The sequence below is a fragment of the Sebastes fasciatus genome, chromosome 21 (genome assembly GCF_043250625.1).
Source record: "Sebastes fasciatus isolate fSebFas1 chromosome 21, fSebFas1.pri, whole genome shotgun sequence".
NCBI classification, from domain to species: Eukaryota; Metazoa; Chordata; class Actinopteri; order Perciformes; family Sebastidae; genus Sebastes; species Sebastes fasciatus.
This window is the reverse complement of record NC_133815.1, coordinates 14,262,051-14,283,229: the sequence shown is the minus strand read 5'-3', so window position 1 is coordinate 14,283,229 and position 21,179 is coordinate 14,262,051. Positions and strand designations below refer to the sequence as shown.

Sequence of the window (21,179 nt, the reverse complement as noted above, 5' to 3'; positions counted from 1 at the left end):
ATCCAAAAAGTATTTTTAATGTATTTATATTGATGCATCAAAGTTGAACATGTTTTGTAAAGCACTATTTCTTTGCAAAAAAATGAAAGTCATTGGTGTCAATTTATATATATATATTTTTTTATAAGAATACCTTCTGAATAGTCCTGAAGATATACCCTCAAGATATTTGAGGATACTGATTTGCTATAATTTATATATATATAAGATATGCCTTTATAAGATATACCCTATATATAAGATATACCCTCAAGATATATATATATATATAAATTATAGCAAATCAGTATCCTCAAATATCCTGAGGGTATATCTTCATTCTATTATATATGAATATATATATATATATATATTATATATAATATATAATATATATATATATATAATATATTATATTATATATAATACATTATGTTATATATATAATATATTAAATTATATTATATATATATATAATATATTAGATTATATATATAATATAATATAATATATATATTATATTATATTATATATATTATATATATATATATATATATATATATTATATATATATATATATATATTTTGCTATATAAATATTGAACTCTGTGACCCTTAGGTTTCAGAGACTAGATTGTGATGAATATCCATTGCTTGTTGTGCATCATATGAGGTTAAGAAAAAAAAATGTATCATGCAATCTACCACTAAATAAAAGTTTTAGTCTGTCAACCACTGGCCCATAAAAGTAATAAGGAAACAATAAAAGTATCCAATAGCATCATACAACGTATAATTGAGTGGCGGATTGTGATTGGATGACAGCAGATGATGAGGACCAATCAGAGCGTGGCAAGTCAGACAACTTACAGACGGAGGAGGCGGTGTGTGTGTGTGTGTGTGAGTGTGTGATTTAAGGAAGTGATTAGTTTGTGTGAAACCACGAGCCCAAAGGCGTTTACAGCCACATATCAGTATTGACCCGGGTCTGTTTAGCAGACAGTATCTTCGATGACATTCATCTGCATCATTAGCTAAGTTAATTAGCCAGCTACTTGTGATAAAACCACGTCGTCATCATCTCTCTGTGGACAATGAAGAAGCTTGCTCTGCTGCTGATTGTGCTGCTCGGCGTTGCACATTTTGCAACTCTCTGCACATGTGAAGATGGTAAGTCATAGCCCATTTTTAACAACCTGAATAGCTGAATGAGTTGTTTAAGTAAAGCAATGTCGCAGCTGCTGTGTGTGTGTGTGTGTGTTTCCTGCTTGTTGTTGGTATGCAAACCTCTGCTAGATCTGTTAGCACCACAGCTAACAGGACAGGTAAGCTGATGTCACCTGGACTGCAACACACAAATATGGTGTTACTTGACTTGTGAGTTTTAACAACGTCCTAAATCTTAATTTCCCTGTTGTACCATCACATGTTTTTTTTCTTGTTTTTTTCTTTTAAAACAATAGTTTTATTGAATTTTACATATAGACATATATACACATACAGACAGACTAACAATATTAATAATTAAATTATACAATGAAATGCTTAGTCAGAATTTCAAAGAAAGAGAGACATGACATTTCATGTATTTCATTTATCTAACAAAAATAAATAAATAAAATAAAAGATAAGATAAAATAAATAAATAACTCAAAGAAGAAGAACCAAAAAAAACCCCACAATAATTCCAACAACAGCACTCAGCAACACACAGCAGCTCAATTTGACTGTTGTAACGTCACATGTTAGTGTACAGCATTGTGACAGTACAGGTGTATCCCTCATTTTGCAAACAGAATATAAATATATATATATATATATATATATATATTTTTTTTTTTTTTTTTTTTTTTTATTTAACCAGGTTAGTCCCATTGAGATTAAGAACCTCTTTTCCAAGGGAGACCTGGCCAAGACGGTCAGCAGCAAGAACACAAAGTTGCAGACACAAATAGAGATAAAATACAATTCACAAAAGCACTAAAATTTGCATTAAAAGAGAACTATCTAAAGACAAATGGGGGGACAAAAAGAAACTTTTCTGGGAGTCAGCTGTACAACAAGGGGGCTAAAAACATTGGCATGCCATAGACACAACTTGTTTTGAAAATAAAAACCCAGTTTTAGCCTCAGTTTTTTTTTTTACAAGGTACAGCACATGTAAGTTATGTCCGTACCTGCCTTATTTCTTTAACCAAAAGGAGTCAAAGCAAGCAGCATTTTAAAGACACTGTCCAAGCTTGTACTCCTGAAATCAGTTTTTGTCCTTTCCTTGTTTTGTTGAGATGTTGCAGAGAAGGAGGATGCTGATGAAGAGGACAGTGAAGAGGAGGAGGAGGAGGAAGATGAAGATGATGGCACAGAGGTGAAAGAAGAGAACGGAGTGCTGGTTTTCACCAACAACAACTATGACCCTTTCATGGCGGGCAAAGACACAGTTCTGGTTGAGTTTTATGCCCCATGGTGCGTCTTGTTATTCTTTTACAGCAATCCCTCTTACTTTCCATATCCATGCAAATTTAAAAAAAAATTATTTGTTTATCCTTTTTAGGTGTGGGCACTGCAAACAGTTTGCCCCAGAGTATGAAAAAATTGCTCAGGCTCTTAAGGAGAACGACCCTCCTATACCTGTGGCCAAAGTGGATGCAACGGTAGCCGGTGATTTAGCGAGCAGGTTCGAAGTATCGGGCTATCCCACCATCAAGATCATGAAAAATGGGGAAGCTTTGGACTATGACGGAGAAAGAACCGAGACGGGTAGGGGTCATTTAAGCATCATCACAGCATTTCAAACCAAACCTGACCTCTTTTTTTTAAAAAGAATTGGCGTTTATATGTTGAATCCCTGTTTGTTGCAGCTATTGTGGCCCGGGTGAAAGAGGTGGCTCAACCAGATTGGAAGCCCCCTCCTGAGGCGACGCTGGTGCTGACCAAGGACAACTTTGATGAGATTGTTAACAACGCAGACATCATCCTGGTGGAGTTCTACGCTCCATGGTCAGTCAGCAGACTGTCAATTATACAGAATAATAGATCCATAGAACAGATAGATAATACAGTTGGTTTAATTGTACCTGTTAATAGAGTGCTCCAGGGATGGTGTATTTTTGTAGGCCAACAAAGGAGGGTGTAAAGAGGAAATGTTGCGCGTCAACGCGTCCTATCTTTGGGGTACAACACATGCGCAGAAAATTCTGATCTGCACTCGCTGAAATTGAGCCAATAACAACGCACGACAATCTCCTCCAGACATTGGAACCAGAAGTGCTAAAATACTAACTATTTTCCGTGTTTTAGGACTCATTCCTGTAGCACTCTATGTCAGTGTTGACTTAAAAGTGACAAAAGCGTTCCTTATTATTTGCCTGTTATTACTCCTCTTCAGGTGCGGACACTGTAAGAGTTTGGCTCCAGAGTACGAGAAGGCCGCCAAGGAGTTGAGCCAGCGCTCTCCTCCCATTCCTCTGGCCAAGGTGGACGCCACTGTTGAGAATGACATAGCCACACGTTTTGAGGTTACAGGCTATCCCACCATCAAAATCTTCAGGAGAGGCAAGATGTTTGACTACAACGGACCCAGAGAGCAGCGTGGTAGGTGGACGCTAATGCGAGTCGCTGTTTACCATGTATGCTAATGTTTGTGCGCATGCAGGCCAGTGTGCACATTTAATATCTGTTCATCCAATCACAGTTGATCCACCTCTTTCGTTTTCACTCTAGGCATCGTTGACTACATGGGTGAGCAGGCAGGGCCTCCCTCCAAGCAGGTCCAGGCAGTTAAACAGGTGCAGGAGCTCATCAAGGATGGTGACGATGCGGTCATAGTTGGCGTGTTCTCCACTGAACGGGATTCAGCCTATGAGATCTACATTGAGGCCTGTAAGTACCATGAGCTTAGTGCTATAATCAAAGCATGTGGCCAAGTTATTTTTCTCTTCATGCCTGTGTGTTCTAGGAAACTTTGCTTGAGATGGGTAATCTATTGTAGTGTCAAAGTTCTAATATCTCTGCGTGGCTGTCTTGAAAACTTCAAATGCCAGTCAAATGGACATGTGGCTGGTATTCTCATTGCTGTCTGTCTGTCTGGCAGGTTATGCACTGAGAGAAGACTTCACCTTCCGTCACTCCTTCAGCTCTGAAGTGACCAAACTGCTCAAAGCTTCGCCCGGTCAGATTGTCATCGTTCAGCCTGAAAAGTTCCGCTCAAAGTACGAGTCAGCGTCAAACACACTTGCAGTAACGGTACGGTCTGTTTGATCATTTTCAGTGTTTTTTCACTAGTTGTGATTTGAATTAGCTTCATGGGGTATGAAACTCAGAATTTGACTGTACTTTCTTTCAGTTCTAGTATCAGTGTAAAATAGAATAGCAGTAAGGGGTTTCACATGAGAAGTGCTTGAAGTTAAGGCTCTCTAAAAAGAGTCCCTATTTTCTGATTTATTTGGATAGAGTCACTTTTGAACTCACGGCACCTTAATTTATTTATCACATAGGACTCTACATCGGTGTCAGAAGTGCAGGAGTTCTTCAAAAAGCATGTGACTCCTCTGGTGGGCCACAGAAAACCGAGCAATGATGCCAAGCGCTACACCAAAAGACCCCTGGTGGTTGTGTACTATGGAGTTGACTTCAGTTTTGACTACCGGAAAGGTGAGTTTCTCATATTTTTAGGTTAATAGGTTTGACCTGGGGTCTTGCTAAACAGCTAGTGATCTTATGAGTGTGAATTTGACTTTGCACTGTCCTTAATGTGAGTTTAGTTCTGCGTCTGCTCATTCATTGTTGTATGTATGCCATCTTTTTTAAATTGTTGTAATGCTGTTTATGTGGCCTGGTATCAAGGGGGAAAATATTGACATTTTTCTATCATGCTATCCTATGTTTTCTTTTTACATTTTATGGCATACTATAAAATTACATGTTTTTAATACATTTGTATGGCCTACTATACTATGACATTTTTGTAACATAGTATACTCTGACATGTTTGTCCTTTTTATGACATACTATAATATGACTTTTTTATGACCTCCTATACTTTGACTGTTTTTTTTTCAATTCATACTATATGATGACCTTTATTTAAATGTTTCCAACATACTATACTATGACTTTTTTTTCTCGACATACGGTACTGTGATTTTATCACTTTTTTTCGACATACTACTATGACTTTTTCGACATACTATAATATGACTTCCTTATTTTTTTTTTACATATTATACTGACTTTTCTTTGGCATACCAGACTATGACTTTTTTTATTTTTTCAACATACTATACTTTGACTTGTTTATTTTTGCGACCTACTATACTATGACTTATTTTTGAGATATACAATACTGACTTTTTTCCTACGTACTATACAATGCCTTTTTTATTATTTTTTTTACATGCTATACTATGACTTTGTTTCGACATACTATAATATTACTTATTTTTTCGATATACTATGAATTTTTTTATTTTGACATACAGTACTGACTTTTAATTTTTTTTTTTTTTACATACAATATATATTATGGCTTTTTTATTTTTTTCCACATACGATACTATGACTTCTTTTCTGCATACTATACAATTACTTTTTTTTTTTTTTTTTATAACATACTGACTTTTTTCATTTTTTTCGACATGACTTTTTTTCTACATACTATATTATGACTTTTTCGACATGCTATACTATGACTTTTTTTCGACTTACTATATTTTGACTTTTTCATGATACTATACTATGACTGTTTTCGACTTACTATATTATAACTTTTTTTCGACATACTATATTATGACTTTTTCAACATAATATACTGACTTTTTTTTTTCGACATACTATACTAATTTTTCTTTTTCAACTTACTAAACTGACTTTCTTTTTCGACATACTATACTATGACTTTTTTTCGACATACTATGCTGAATTATTTTCCGACATACTTTACTGTGACTTTTTTTTCGACATACTATACTATGACTTTTTATTTTTTCGACATACTACACTGACTTTTCAAAAAATATTTCGACATACTAGACTGACTTTCTTTCGACATACTATAGTATGATTTTTTTTTTTTTTACATACTATACTATTTTTCACAACATTTTCCCTTTTTTTTGGTATGGCATACTATACCAGGGCTCCTCCAAATGTTGCGTCTATTGACACAGCAACTACTCTTAACAATTAACACACAACTGTGGAGGGATTCATGATGCAGTAACAAACCTCTTGTTTTTCATTTTTAGCTACGCAGTTCTGGAGATCCAAGGTGCTTGAGGTGGCCATGGACTTCCCAGAGTACATGTTTGCCATCGGTGATGAAGAGGACTATGCAGATGAGCTGAAGAGCCTTGGCCTGAGCGATAGCGGAGAGGAAGTGAATGTGGGAATTCTGGCAGATGGAGGCAAAAAGTTTGCCATGGAGCCGGACGAGTTTGACGCTGATGTGCTGAGAGACTTTGTTATGGCTTTTAAGAAAGGTCAGTGTTAAATTAATGAGATTATTTTTTTTTGTTTTTTGTAAATTATATGAATTTTGAAACATGGGATCATGTAAAAGGAGCATGGTTTGGTTTGACTATTTGAGGCACATGCAATTAGTCTTCCGTAATTTGCACTGTTTTAGCATTATGAAAACCAAGTTTCACTTTTGAAAGTGTCAAATTAATTTCATTTGCTGCCATAATCTGTTGCTTGCATATACATTTAACCTGAATCAATAGGAATCATCTTACACAAATATGGCCTAATTGACACTTAAGTCTAACGTTGACCAAAACCTTTAAATTACAGTCAAAAAAAGTAAATGATAAATGGAAGTAAAATCATATCCTCTGTATTTCTCTCTCGTGTCTACAGGAAAGCTCAAACCCATTATCAAGTCCCAGCCAGTGCCAAAGAACAACAAAGGACCAGTTACGGTTGTGGTAGGAAAGACCTTTGACGAGATCGTCATGGATACCCAGAAGGATGTCCTGATTGAGTTTTATGCTCCCTGGTGCGGCCACTGTAAGAAACTGGAGCCTGATTACTTGGCTCTGGGCAAGAAGTACAAGGGTGAGAAGAACCTGGTGATCGCCAAGATGGACGGCTCTGCCAACGACGTGCCAAATGAGAACTACAAAACAGAAGGCTTCCCAACGATATACTTTGCTCCAAGCAACAGCAAGCAGAGCCCCATCAAATTTGAAGGTGGTGACAGAACAGTAGAGGGCTTCAGCAAGTTCGTGGAAAAGCATGCCACAAAGCTATCGCAGAATAGAGACGAACTTTGAAAATGTCTCTCGACGAGCAACTAAGAACTCTTAACGGAGCTCGGGAGTGTTAGGAGGCCTCTGTGAAGGTGAAGGGAACGCAGTGGTGTTTAACGGTGTTACTGATTTTGCTGTGATGATTACAATGTTCAATCATCTTTTTTTAGTTTCTGTTCATTCCAAGAGATTCAGCTTTTTTCCGTTTCTAAAAAGCATGTAAGCACTGTTTAAGAGTTCAGTCTTTTTAAATAAAACTAAAAAAATGATGGCAGCTTTGTGGGCCAGCACTCAAATGTGACTCTTTGTTACTTTAAATCAATACAAACTGGAAAATGTTTTGTAAATATATTCCAAATGTGCATACATTTCAGAAAACAAGTGTTCTAGAAATTCAAGTTTTTTATTTATATTTAAGAACAATTTAAAAATTAGTACTATAAATGCCTACAATCTGAGACGGGCTTTGAAACACATGGCAGTACTCACCTAACATGTTGTTAAATTGATACTTCCAAACTAATTTGGCTGTACAAATCTTGGCAGGAGAGATGCATCTGCGGAAGCATCTTTGACAAGGACATCTTAATTATCTTATACTCTTTAGATAACATTTCGAACATCTAACTTTCACTAACTGTCTAAACAAGGAAACGTTCAACGTTCTTCACTGATGCAAAACAGTGAAAATATCTGAAAAAAACTGATCTAGCGTGAATACAGCCTTGAGGTGAGAGATGGGTATTGGAGGAGGTGACAGTAAGACTACTGCCTCCTTCACACAAAGGCACTTGAAGATACTGGCACTGAATGAGTTGGTTCTTGAAATGATGGTTATGAAAACTCTTGTGTGAACCGCAAGTGGAAGTCGCGGATCTTCTGCAGCACAATCTTCAGCTTCTCAGTGGGAGGCAAGATGGTCATCCTGGATACACAGCAGGAAGACGGATGTGAGTTAATGGCAATACTGTCACAGGTGTGAATTACTTTGAGACAATGATTAAGTTATGATCCAAATGAGTTTCATGACCTCGATTAAGTTTAGAAGCATACTGCTAAAAAACACTTTATGCAGTATGAGTGCAATGCCAGTAAAGGATACTAAAGACATTTTGAACATTAACTTGTGTAAGTGTACAGATTAAAGCACGCAGAAAAATCCATAACAAGATTAATGGCCAAATCACATTATCATTGCAAGATGTTTTCTTCTTTTTCCACTATGAAGTTGAGGAACTGTTTGAATAAGTAAATGAGTGTTTAGCTGTACTAACCTGAAGTGGAAGGTTCCCTCTCTTTGGCCGAAGCCACTGCCTGGCACCAGGCAGATACCCTCCTCCTCCAGCAACCTCATACAGTAGTACATGTCAGGGACCTGGCCTGCCGCCTGTGGAGGAACATCCACACTTGAACACGTCCACACAAACAAGTAAATCGGGGGCTCATCAGTGAGATGAGTGTGTGCAGTGCGAACCTTTGCCTTGTCGATGGCCTTCTGCGATAGAGCGATGCGGGGGAAGGTGTACATGGCCCCCTGCACAGGGTTACAGGTGATACCGGGTACTGTATTGAAGATCTGCTCTGTAAGCCCGGCCTTCTCTGCTAAATCTGCTAACACTGTTGTCCGCTCCTGAAGGAGAAGCACAGAAGTTAAAAGGTTTATTACGGTCACATCATAGTCATAGTATAGTATGTTGAAAAAAAAGTCCTAAAAAAGACATAGTATATGTTGAAAAAAAAAAGTCATAGTACAGTATGTCAAAAAAAACAAAAAAACATAGTATAGTATGTTGAGAAAATAAAAAAAATGCATACCATAGTATGTCGAAAAAAATCATAATATAGTATGTTGAAAAAATTAAAAAAGTCAGAGTAGAGTATGTCGAAAAAAAGTCAGTGTAGTATGTCGAAAAAAGAAAAGAAAAAAAGAGTCACAGTATAGTATGTTGAAAATAAGTCATAGTATAGTATATCGAAAAAATACAAAAAGTCATAGTACAGTATGTCGAAAAAATTAAAAAGCCATAGTATAGTATGTCGAGAAAATAAAAAAAGTCATAGTATATGATGTTGATAAAATAAGTCATATTATAGTATGTCGAAAAATTTAAAAAGAAGTCATAGCATAGTATGTCGAAAACAAAAGTCAAAGTATAGTATGTTGAAAAAATAAAAAAAGTCAGAGTAGAGTATGTCGAAAAAAAGTCAGTGTAGTATATCGAAAACAAAATAAATAAAAAAGTCACAGTATAGTATGTTGAAAATAAGTTATAGTATAGTATGTGGAAAACATAAAAAAAGTCATAGTATTGTATGTCGAAAAAACAAAAAAGGCATAATATAGTATGTCAAAAAAATAAAAAAGTGATAGTAAAGTATGTCGAGAAAGTAAAAAAAGCCACAGTATAGTATGTTGAAAAAAGTCATAGTTTAGACTGCTGAAAAAAGGGCAAGATTATTGTACAAATACGATTATCGTACATTTGGCAACGCTGTGCTTCAGCCATGGTTCAAACGCCTTGTACTCAAACTATTTGTTCAAAAAACTTACATTTCAACCATTAGTTAGGTAGTTCAACACCCCGGCGTAAAGGGAGCTTTGCATCATGTTATAAAGCAGTCCAGACAGTCAGCCAGTGGGTCAGTAAGCGCCTTAACGGTTGACCGTTTCAGATAACGTCAAATCTAGCAGGATTCTATAAATAAACTACAAAGAATCCCACTATGCGCCTACACAATGATTCAATTCACACAAACTTTAGCATACAACCTCTCTGGACAAATATACATATTGAAAACGAAACGGAAATGGCGTTTGAGACTTTGTAAGGGCCTTATTTGTAACTAAATAGTTTTATCAACTTTTAATACTTTTTAAGACCCCTGATTTATATGATCCTCTTTACAAAGCTCAAGCACAGAATTTAAAAGCTGATTATTCATTATTCAGTGCCACGTGAGAACTTCAGCACACTCAATGCAGGCTCAGTGCACTTAGATTAGATGGTGTGGTTTTTATAAGTGTTTACATAAGTACATTCTGTGTTTGCATACACTCACGAGCATTGCCATGATGTGTGCTAGCTGGTGTGGTTTTCAGACCTTCATAAACGTGTTGTAGGAGGGCTCATCAGGCTGCGGGGGGTTGACCACCAGGTCCAGGAGAGCCTGTCCGGGAACGGGAGGGCACAGACGCACCGACACCAGTTTGGTAAGCTGAGCCTTCACTTCAGGGTCCATATTAATCACCTCCATGTAGCCGCCACGGAATCCACACCTGGCAAAAGCAAACAGAGGAAAGGAATAAGTCAAACACAAAGTGTACTCTTAGTACAAGTGACAACTTGTGTGTGAGAATGTGTGTGTGTGTGTATGTGTCTTTAGCTACTCACTCTCCCATGTAGCATTTGGAGGTGGAGTGGAAGGAGGCCATCTCCACTGTACTGGAGTACTCTGGTCCCATCTCAAACAACACCTTCTTAAAGGAGTGGAACTTACAGCCCTCTGCATACACATTATCCTGGTAGACCTGAAATTGGTAAACGGCTTATCAAAAACACCTCCTGCATCCATAAAGGAATGAACTGAAATGTGCAGTACATATTCAAGAGTTGACTGAAAAAGGATAATTTAAGGGCCATGAAGAAAACGTGCTCGTAGCAAAAGATACACTGTATTTAACTTCTGGAAATGTAATGAATTAATTGGGTTGGTAAATGTTGAGTGAGTATTTACATAGAGTCATGAATTAACTTCATTCAATATTTTGGAAATCAGTTGTCAAATCGAAATGTATTCAGTAGGGCTGTCAAAATTTACGCGATAATGCGTTAACGCAATTACGTTTTAACGCCACTAATTTCTTTAACGTCACTAATTTTGCTCTTTTAAAGGTCTCATTGATAACATTTTTATGTAGCAGAATATTTAAAAAAAAATAATACACCCACAGAGCCTTTGGAAAGAGGCTGAATAAAAGTATGGCTTTTCCTGAAAAAAATTATGATTGTGAATTGATCATGTTCAAAGATTTGGCGAGTCCAAAATGAAAGTTTTGTTTATATTTGTGGAAGATATCGGACTTTTGGTTCCCACTTCTAACAAGGCTTGAGAGCCAATAGTAAGACGACATTGGTATCACGTGGTATCTCTGAGTCGTCAGTTGGTGTTGAAAAAATGAATAAATGGCTGAGATTCACGGTAAGCGCTTGGCAACGACTTGTTGTGAAGTAAACGCAATGGAACCGGCGAGGGAGAACATGACATCTAGTGGCTGAATGTTATCAATAGCACCTTTAACACAGAAGAAACTGTGAGTGAAAAACTTCTGAATTGAGGTAATGAAATTGGTGTATTACTTCATCAGCCATGAGGAAGAGGTGCTCCTCTTTAGCAAATCGGATCACATCTTCAATGCACTGTCTGCTCTGGACCTGACCTATCACACAGGACAACCAGAGTTTGATGATGCAAGTCGGGCGTGCACAAACACGCCAACAAAATGACACAATTCCAGCAACTGTTTCACTTAACACACAGAAACTCGCCAGACATACCAGTGGGGTTTCCGGGGTTGATGATGCAGAGGACGCGGGGATTGCAGTGCTGCCTGGCTGCGTTGAGGGCTCTCTTGAGCTCTTTGACATCCAGACTCCAACACTTGTCCTCGTCCAGGTAGTAGCTGATCTGCACGGCATCCTGGTCTGCCAGGGCGGCCGAGTACAGAGGGTACTGCGGAATGGAGATCATCACTCCGGTACGGCTACGACCCTCGCCACACACTAGCAACTTCAGCATGGTCTGGGATTAGGAGAGAGGGAGGAAGGACATAGGAAAGGAGAGGAAGAAAGAAAGCATGTACGTTGAGGTGGTAGGAGTAATAGAGGACAATATTTGGAAGAACATACAGTATGTAGACTGGCAGGATGTTCCTCTCAGTGTCAGAAGGCATTTACAGTATTTAATAAGGAGGGTAGACATATAACCAATCGGGTTTGGTGATTTGGCACCCAGACCGTTACACAATAAAAGACTGACAAACTTGCTGGAGACCACAAACTTGAATGACCACATTCCAGGGACGACATGAGACCGCTTTACGCGTTGAATCGGCTGAGTAGCAACGGTAACTGTGTTGCTCTGCCGTCCATGCATGCTGCATTTGACATACTATGTATTGGGACATACTAGATCTTGTTCTGGCGTACTAAATAGTATGGTGGTATGGGTATTGGAAATTGAAATGTACACTGTCTCCACTGAACATTTCACAATAAAAATTCACTTCACAATAGAGGTGTAAGAAAATATCAGAACACATGAGTAACGCGATATTAAGTTGTGTGATACTATATTGAATCTCCAAAACACTGTATCCATTTTTAATTAACCTCTTAAAATCCGACGGCCTGCCGCCGCTATTCGATCTTTCGGAGGTTGTAGAGGGCTCAGTTACTGGCATCACATGAAACTATAAAACCCAAGGAATCCATTGACGAGAAGGAGGCTAAATAATGCTCCAAATTTACGCAACATTTTGGTGGGGAAAATCTGGCGTGGTGATTTTTGAAGGGGTCCCTTGACCTCTGAACTCAAGATATGTGAATGAAAATGGATTCTAAGGGTACCCACGAGTCTCCCTTTTTCAGACACGCCCTCTTTATGATAATCACATGCAGTTTGGGGCAAAAACCATGCAGTTTTTTGCATGCAGTATAAATATGTTATTTTTGCCTATTCTAAAATGGTTTATTTATGGTGTGTTCTTTATACTATGACAGTTTTCCTAAAATGTAATTAAATAATAATACGCCTTGCTTACAGTATCGTAATATATCACAATATGTTGAAACGTTACCCCTGTATCATGATAAGTATCGTAGACAACAGACAACAGTAGCTATCTTGCAGTGCTGTAGTTGAGTGTATCTTTAGGTCATTCAGTAACCTGATCAAGTTGCATAAAACTGGGGAAAGCTGTATTGACAGTGTCAAAGGTGACAAAGGTCTGTGGGTGGAGTAAAGCCACAGATGTGCAAAGTACAGCTGAGTATATAATTAACAGAAGTTGAATAAAGATAGGACAACTGTGTCAAAAGTATGTCACCTGTGCTGGATTGAGGCAAAAAAATAAAATCAATGCCCTGGTCTGCTACAGCACTCTGGAGAAGAGACAATAAAAAGTTTAACACCTACCACGATGGCATCACTGGCTCCAGTGGAGAGGTAGATGCTGTCGGGGTTGGAGGGGATTCCACCATCTCTCTTCTCTATGTAGCGCGCCACATCCTGACGGATGCACTCAATGCCCTGGCTAGAACTGTAGGCCCCTTTGAACACATGAAAAATGAACTTTGACTCAAACAAAAAACACACTACATTGATGCTCTGTTTAAACAGTGTACCATCCAAATCAATTATTAATGAGTAGACAAATGGAGGTGGATGATAGTGACGTGTGTAGGGATGTAAATGTGGTTGGCGGAGCGAGGGGGGAGTTGTCGGACCTATACTGTGGCCTCCACAGGCATTGAGGATACGCCGCGCTCTGTTCTTGGCATCCTCTGGAAACATGTCTTCTTTCAGGAGGTCAGGATAAGAACACAGAGCCAAAACCTGAGAGGGAAGGATAAAAAAAAAAAAATAGCGTGTGTATAAATGTAGCAAATCCTGTTTTACTTGAAAATGTGAATGCTGCCTGATTATCAAATATAAGAGCTGAAACGACTTGATGACTAGAAAGCTGTCCTACCTGTCTGAAAAATGTGATTGGTTTCTGACCCATGGCGTGGGCGTCGCCGATGTTAGCTTTGATGACTTCTGTGAAAGGTTTCTTGACTCCCTGGAAAGAAAAAGACAGAACGGAGAAAAGTTAGGCTTCTTTTCCCCCCACTCAGATGTCCCTCTTTCTGTCTTTTGCCTTCTTCCTATAATAAAGGAAAACAACTATTATTACTTGACTGTGCCGTTGTGATCTCGGAGTAAAATAAGAGAGAAAATTCTGCGCGTGTGCATTTTCTGCTCAACCGGTTTACATATCTAACCCCAGCATACAAATGTGATTCATTGATATTGGCTGCAGGAATCAGACATTCTTCCAACATTTGTGTTTCAAATGTCAAAGGATATCACTCTAAGGAACGTTTTGTACTTGTAGCGCTTCAAATTGTCTCTCACAGGCCTTCTGTGGTGGGAAAATAAAATCTTCCAGAGACAGAAGGTTAATAACATCACATCTGTGTTGTTGCCACCTGATGGCTCAGCATGTAAATCTCACACATGCATCTTCTCTCTGTAGCACCCTTTTGTTTTGCAAAAACCCCGGCACAGAGTCTGGTTTGGCTTTAGGAGCGGGAAGCGCTGGCCTGGGCCGGGGTCATGTTGCTGCTGGGGCTCACAGGAGACACAAAAACCCTCTGTTTCTGGTTATGGATTCACTCAAGAATCGGCGGCTTAATCCAATCGCATAACAAGCTCGAGGCTTTTTCATTACATTTCTCTCCACATCTAAACCATTTGCTCCCTCTATCAAGTCAACATTCATCTTCATCGAATCAGAAAGTCCTTCATCTTCATCTCTTTGACGTAATTGGAGCCTGCAAACTATGGTTTGGTGCCTGTAGGTCTGTTTGCTGGTCACAGCATGCTGCAGCTGTTGCTGTTTATCAAATGAGGTAATGGGACAATAGATGTCCCCTGTTACTTCCTACTAAGGCTGAGCAATGAGGATTAAATAGATAATGTTATCGTGATAAATCCCATCAATCACTTTTTGGCTGAATGATTTATGCATTCAAAATCATGACGTTTTACTGCATGCTGATGTGAAATACAATGGCAAACACAACTGAAAATTACTTGAATTTAAAGACCTATTAAAATGTGTTGTTTGGTGACATCACCATGTAACAAAAGAAAAGGCGTTTCAGGCAGTTCAGGAGCAGTGTTTATGTGTGGTAGAGTAACTCCCTTTGAAGTGGACTTTGGGCTTTGTAACTTTGCATAATGTGTCACATGCACAAAAAACTCTGTCTCACACTAAAGGAAAGGGAAAAAGCACAAAAGTATAATGGGTCCCCTTTAAAAACAATTGCATAGCACAATCATTTCTGTCATAAAATTCTACTCAGACAGGAGAAAAATGATAATATGTGAGTTATTACACAGCTGCTTCTCTTGCTGTAGAGCACAGAGGAAGTGTCTCAACCACACACACATCCATATTTAGCCTTTCATGTGCAGCTCAGCCGTCAACCCTTTTCGAGTCAAGTCAAAGCTGCACAAAGTCAATACATAAAATCACACAAAAAGTAAAATAACAGAAAAAAACTGGTGTGTTTGTGTCTCTTTTCATTCTTTTTATGGATCTGATAACCGTGCCAGATCTTTCTGATTCCCCTTGTTATGAACTTGTTTTGTCTTCTATTGTTTGCCAGCATTTAGAGACGGAGCTCAGCAGTCAGATTGGAATGGCCTCTACCACCCTAGCAAGGTTGACCAAAAGGGTGTGGACAAACAATAAACTCACTGAGCACACCAAACCGCCGGTGTAATACAGGGCCTGTATAGTGAGCACACTCCTGTATGCCAGCAAGACACAGACACTCAAAGCTCACCAGGAAAGGAGGATGGCAGAATTCCCAAAGACCTCCTTTATGGAGAGCTCGGGAAAAAGGCCACCAGGGCGACCACAGCTACGCTGCAAAGACATATGTTAAGCTCATACATACTTCATAACATTTCCCTAATCTTGTCTTCCGTGTCACTCCGGAGAGGATGCGACTGCAAAAAAACTACAATGCAATAGGATTTAAAAAAAAAAAAAATAAGTTCAAAGTTATGCTCTTGACATGATCATTGTCATGATTCAGCACATTCTACATGATAAAATACCAGGCAAAAGGCCTTCAAGGGCACAGGGAGGACTTTCCTTTTGAGTCAATAATAATATTATCATTTCTATGTACTTCCTTGACGGCAAGAGCACGTGTTTCACGTTAAACCAGATACGAGCTTGATTGAAATCCAAGTAGCCTAAGTAGATGCAGCACGTTTCCTTTTTAGTCCCTCGTCCCTCTTCCTTGTTCTCGAGCAGCAACAAAGAGGCTGCTGTTCTCGGGGAAAAGAGAGGAGCCAGTCGGTTCCACCGGCTCCGCGCTGCGTTCTCCTGCTCACTCAGCACCAGGCACTGATTACACAGACCGGCCGGACCAGTGAGCCAAGCCACGAAACCCTCTGGGTCACCGGGCTGAATAGAGCCTGACCTGAATCTGAGTCTTATGATATAACGTGACACTGACATCCCTCGAAAACAGTGTTCAGTCATGCCAGAATAGTTGGAACTGTAATAATTCAAGCTCTCTCTGATGCAAATTGATGAATAACCACGGGTTGCTTTGCTCATGTGACATACAGTGTCTAACTCAATACTTTTTCTAAAAAGAGATGAAAGTAACCCTCCCAATCACTCTCTTTGTAATTTAAACCTCTGTTCTTGCTCTATAATGTCACCCTTCCATTCATTGTCACTGACAACACCGACTAAGTTGCCAGCAGCTTGGATCAAAGCCTGAAAAAGCTTACTGCAGTGCAGGCACTATCATTCCAGATGTCTACGTGAGGATTTATAAGGGTCATCACCACACCAGCACGCGCATGCACAAACACACTTGCATAAAATCTGCTGAGCCGTCAGTAAAAGTGTTCCAGTCACAGATCTGACAGGAAGCAGATGACTGGAACTGCAGTGATGCAAACCCTTCTGACTCCTCAGAAAACTCCATTTCAGATTGTTTTTACCGGCACTTGCATTGCTGCAAGCATAATAAATGTATAAAGCTGGTTAAACTACTGTATGTGATTAAAATTACACTCTCTCTCTTCTGGACTTTGTATTTGACCTGTCTAAAATGAACCTGCAATCATTGTATGGCACTGCAGCAAATTATTCTAGTTATTCCAGACATTCCGCATTAGGCTTGTTTTTTCCTTTTATAAAGTGGAGGGAAAAACAAGTGGATTACTAAGAACTCGAGCACTTTCAGCAGAACTGGGGCTTGCTTGTAATGGACCTCCTTGCAGAGAAAAGGCCAGTGACGCTACAGGGCCTCGCAGCTGCAGCTTCGTCCAATGAACTCTCTCCCCAGTGGGGAGGGAGGGAGGGAGGTGGGCAAACCCGGAGAGACAAAAGAAGACAGAGAATGTACTCTCTCATCTTACATAATAACGCTCCACGATATGCACATTCTCTCAGACCACCTCAGGCAAGAGCGGAAAAGTAGGCAAACCTGGCTAGAACGGCCCCCACCAGGTCGTTACGTGTCTTGTGATGAGGACATACTGTAACTGCTAGAGGGTTACATTACAGCCTCGCTGCATGCCCTTCCTTAGGAAAGCATGGTGGATCAATATTACCACAGCAGAATGTAATGTGAGTTGAGTGCTGCATAACATAACAGGGCCATCACTGATGTCATGTAAGGGCTTTTAAAAGCCGACCTACTGTCTCCGTCCTGCCTCCACTCTCTCAGTCAGCAAAAACTGTCCAAGGCAAGGATCTTATTGATCAGAGCTAACAACATGTCTTTCCTCTCTCTTTAACTTCCTACATCTTGAGGAAACAGAGCAGGGAAATCACTCTTTTTGCTCACTGTCCACAGTAGCTGTGCCACTAAGTATATATATATTGCATGTCTTAATGGTTATATATCATATATTGCATGTGTTCATGCAAATCAGAGAACATATTTCTTTGGAACTTCGAAGCTTTGATGAGAAGTATTCAAAGTCATTCAAACTTTTGAGGTGCGGCAGGCTGACATGTTCTTCTGTCTGTCTGTCTCCATCTCCCCAGCTTCAGTGCCCAAGACATAACAAACAGTGTTATCCGTCTGTAAATTTTAAATAATAATTAATGCTGAATATGAATATATTGAATAACGTTGTGGGATTATTCCTTATTTCATGGGCTATTTATACATTATTATTACATACTTATATAAAACAAAACCTAAGCATTCTAATAGTGATTTGGAGATCGATTACCATGGCAATGAATGTCGAATCTTCAAAGCATCCAGGTTAGCCCTATTATTTCTTATTTTTTTTTAGTATTTACTTATATTTCTCTACATATATTGTGTTATTATATAGTAGCATTATGTACACAATTTGACATATTGCATACTATTTCTATTTTCTTACATTTCTTTAAGTTTATATAGCGGGAAGTGTAACACCCCAGTTCCCCCCAGGGATCAATAAAGTAATAATAATAATAATAATAATAATAATTTCTGATTCTAATATTCTCGGAGCTGCAGTGATTTTTTAATAATGAAAAAAAAAAAAAAAGCTAATTTCCAAAAGGTGTTTGGAAAAAAAGGTGTGAGCTTTATGCAAAAAAAAATGACTAGAATGTGACACACAGTTCATCTGCATACATTCAGTTTTGGATTTACAACATATATACAGTATATATAACATATATACAGTATATAATATACAACATATATAACAGTATACCCCATGGATAAAAAACAATAACACCCCAAATGTGATGTGCCACATTAAAGCATCAACTTTCTATAGGAACTGTGCTATAAAGTCCTACACATCAGCACTAATATTAACATGTAACATGTGTGCATTATCAAACTCGACTGCATGCACACATGTTGCAGCAGCACACTTTACCTCTTTGAGCTCCTTCTCTATCTTCAGAGCCTGCTGGACTATGGGACCACGGACTGCGTACTCGACCCGCCTCACATGGGGGTTCATGTTGTCCAAAGTCAGCACCCTGCTGCCTCTGCACGGGACCCCGTTCGCTGCCTGCTGGGACATGTTCGTTGTGGACACACTGGAGCTGGATATCTGGAACATAAAAAGAGAGGATTAGAAACATCAAGAATTGAACAACAGTGGACTATGCATGAGCAGACAAAGTGTGTATTAGCTTGTTACCAGTTGTTCAATAGGAGTCGGTTTCACTCTTACGTACACTTCCCCTCTTGCTCCTCTCTGAGCTTACCACACACAGTTGGAAGTCTCTTTAGTGTTCATATTGCCACCAGACAGCCACGCCTCCGCTCAACTCGGCTCCTGATTGGCTGGTTTTCATCACTGATTTCGGCTGCAGGCTTCAGCGTGCCAAATGACGCCTTTAAGTGCTGTCGGAAAAAAATGTCATCTCAAAGAGAACTTTGAACCATTCAACCAAATCTGTGCCATTTGCATGTTGTAACTTTTAAAAATTAAACTTCATTTTTCAAGACTCTATCTAATAACACAAATGTTTAACTTTTCAAAATGTGCAATGGCCAATCTCAAGCTATTTTTTTTTTTTTTTTTTACAGTTTTTCTAAATGGCAGATGGTGCCATTTGCATGTTGCAACTTTTCAAAATAAAATTTCATTTTTCAGCACTGTCTCTTATAACACAAATGTTTAACTATTCAAAATGTGCAATGGTCAATCTCAGGCTAGTTTTTCTAAATGGTAGATGGTTCATAAAGTAACAGGGTTTTTAGCACAGTATTAGCAAACACATGGAATATAGCCACATTTCCCCATAACTCCCAGAGCAAAAGAAATCCATTTAAAAATATTAAACAGGGTGTATCCATCCAGTGATTTGTTGCGACAACGATTTGGAATTGAAACCAATAACTGTGTATTTTGTGATGATACTGAAACTACTGATCATTTATTTTTTTCATTGTATGTATTCTGGAGCTTTATGGCTTTATGATATACATGGCTTTTCCCAAAAGTTTCTCATCTGGGAAACTTCTCTCAAAAGGACTGTTTATGGACTTGTCATGGACAACAACAACAAAGATGACTTTCTGGTGAATAACATTCTCATTCTTGGAAAATTTTATTTGCACAAATCCAAGTAGGCCTATATGAAATATATATATTGTATGTATATTATTTCTTACATAAAAGCCCTTAAAGTCATGAAAAACAAAAAATGCATTGAAGCTTCTTAGTATAATAGAAGAATATGAATGACAGGTACAGCCCTATAGCCCTTAATTTAATTTATTATTATTTTCATGTATAATTTTACATATTGTATCTGTTCTTGTTCTGAATGCACCTTGTCATTTTACTCTAGTGCAATGATCTATGAGCCATGTTGTTTGTAAATTTGAATTTGTTCAATAAAAAATATATATATAGCCACATGGCATCAATGCTAATAGCATGAGAACACATAGCACCTCCACGTGGTTTGATAAAACTCTTCAAAACAACAAACATAACAACATCTAAGAAATAATTTAGGTAACAGGACTGTACGTTGAGATTGACATTCTCAGTCACACTTACAATATGATCAAAAATACAGAAAATGGGAGTGAGAGAACTTGCTTTTGGTCTTCCCATGGCCTTCAGGTGACTCAAATGATGCTACTTCCAGTTGATCATGTGACTTGTGTGGGATTTGTGTAGGATAACAGGACTGAGTGAAAACCTGAAGACATGAAAATAATAAAAAAAAATATTTTAACTAATATATTGTGAATTTTCGTTGTGTCAAAATTGGAAATAGACTCACAAAATAATACAAAAAAATGAGATTTCTAAAGGATTCTAATCATTATATTTCATGGTGAAGTGTAGTGTTAGAGCTAGGGGACAGGATAAAATCATATTTTTTCAGTGTTCTAGGTAGTTTTTATTAAGGTTATATATGATGTATCTTCAAATTGCAATTATAGGACAAATTGCAGGACATTTTGCTTGATAATGTTATGTATTACACATACTTTTCATACATATTTATGCATGTAATATCCTGGGGGATGGAAAAGGCACCAATTTGGCGAAATGGCCCAGGTAATTTTAAGATGAGAGCCAGTTGTCACTGCAAAATAAGTGAAATAGGTTATTCATTATGAGCTGTCATTCAAGTGTTTTGCAGTCATGTATTGAAGTATTGAG

General features: G+C 38.3%; 2 protein-coding genes across 2 annotated transcripts; one reads left to right on the top strand and one right to left on the bottom strand.

The window, feature by feature from the left end:
• The first annotated feature begins 838 nt into the window (after positions 1-838).
• pdia4 (protein disulfide isomerase family A, member 4) lies at positions 839-7,522 on the top strand. The gene is made up of 10 exons (XM_074622416.1): positions 839-1,149; positions 2,265-2,442; positions 2,531-2,736; positions 2,838-2,976; positions 3,365-3,570; positions 3,700-3,858; positions 4,070-4,221; positions 4,473-4,629; positions 6,222-6,455; positions 6,835-7,522. The coding sequence occupies exons 1-10, from the start codon at positions 1,074-1,076 to the stop codon at positions 7,248-7,250; spliced, it is 1,923 nt and encodes a 640-aa protein (XP_074478517.1). The 5' UTR covers positions 839-1,073; the 3' UTR covers positions 7,251-7,522.
• An 88-nt stretch (positions 7,523-7,610) lies between these two features.
• LOC141759922 (alanine aminotransferase 2-like) lies at positions 7,611-19,321 on the bottom strand. Its single transcript, XM_074622419.1, has 12 exons — positions 19,191-19,321; positions 18,921-19,100; positions 13,978-14,067; positions 13,733-13,841; positions 13,422-13,555; positions 11,783-12,026; positions 11,585-11,664; positions 10,619-10,755; positions 10,329-10,503; positions 8,701-8,856; positions 8,501-8,613; positions 7,611-8,151 (listed from the first exon to the last, which is right to left on the bottom strand). Exons 2-12 carry the CDS (start codon positions 19,068-19,070, stop codon positions 8,061-8,063), a joined length of 1,479 nt encoding a protein of 492 aa, XP_074478520.1. The 5' UTR covers positions 19,071-19,100; positions 19,191-19,321; the 3' UTR covers positions 7,611-8,060.
• Positions 19,322-21,179: the final 1,858 nt, after the last annotated feature.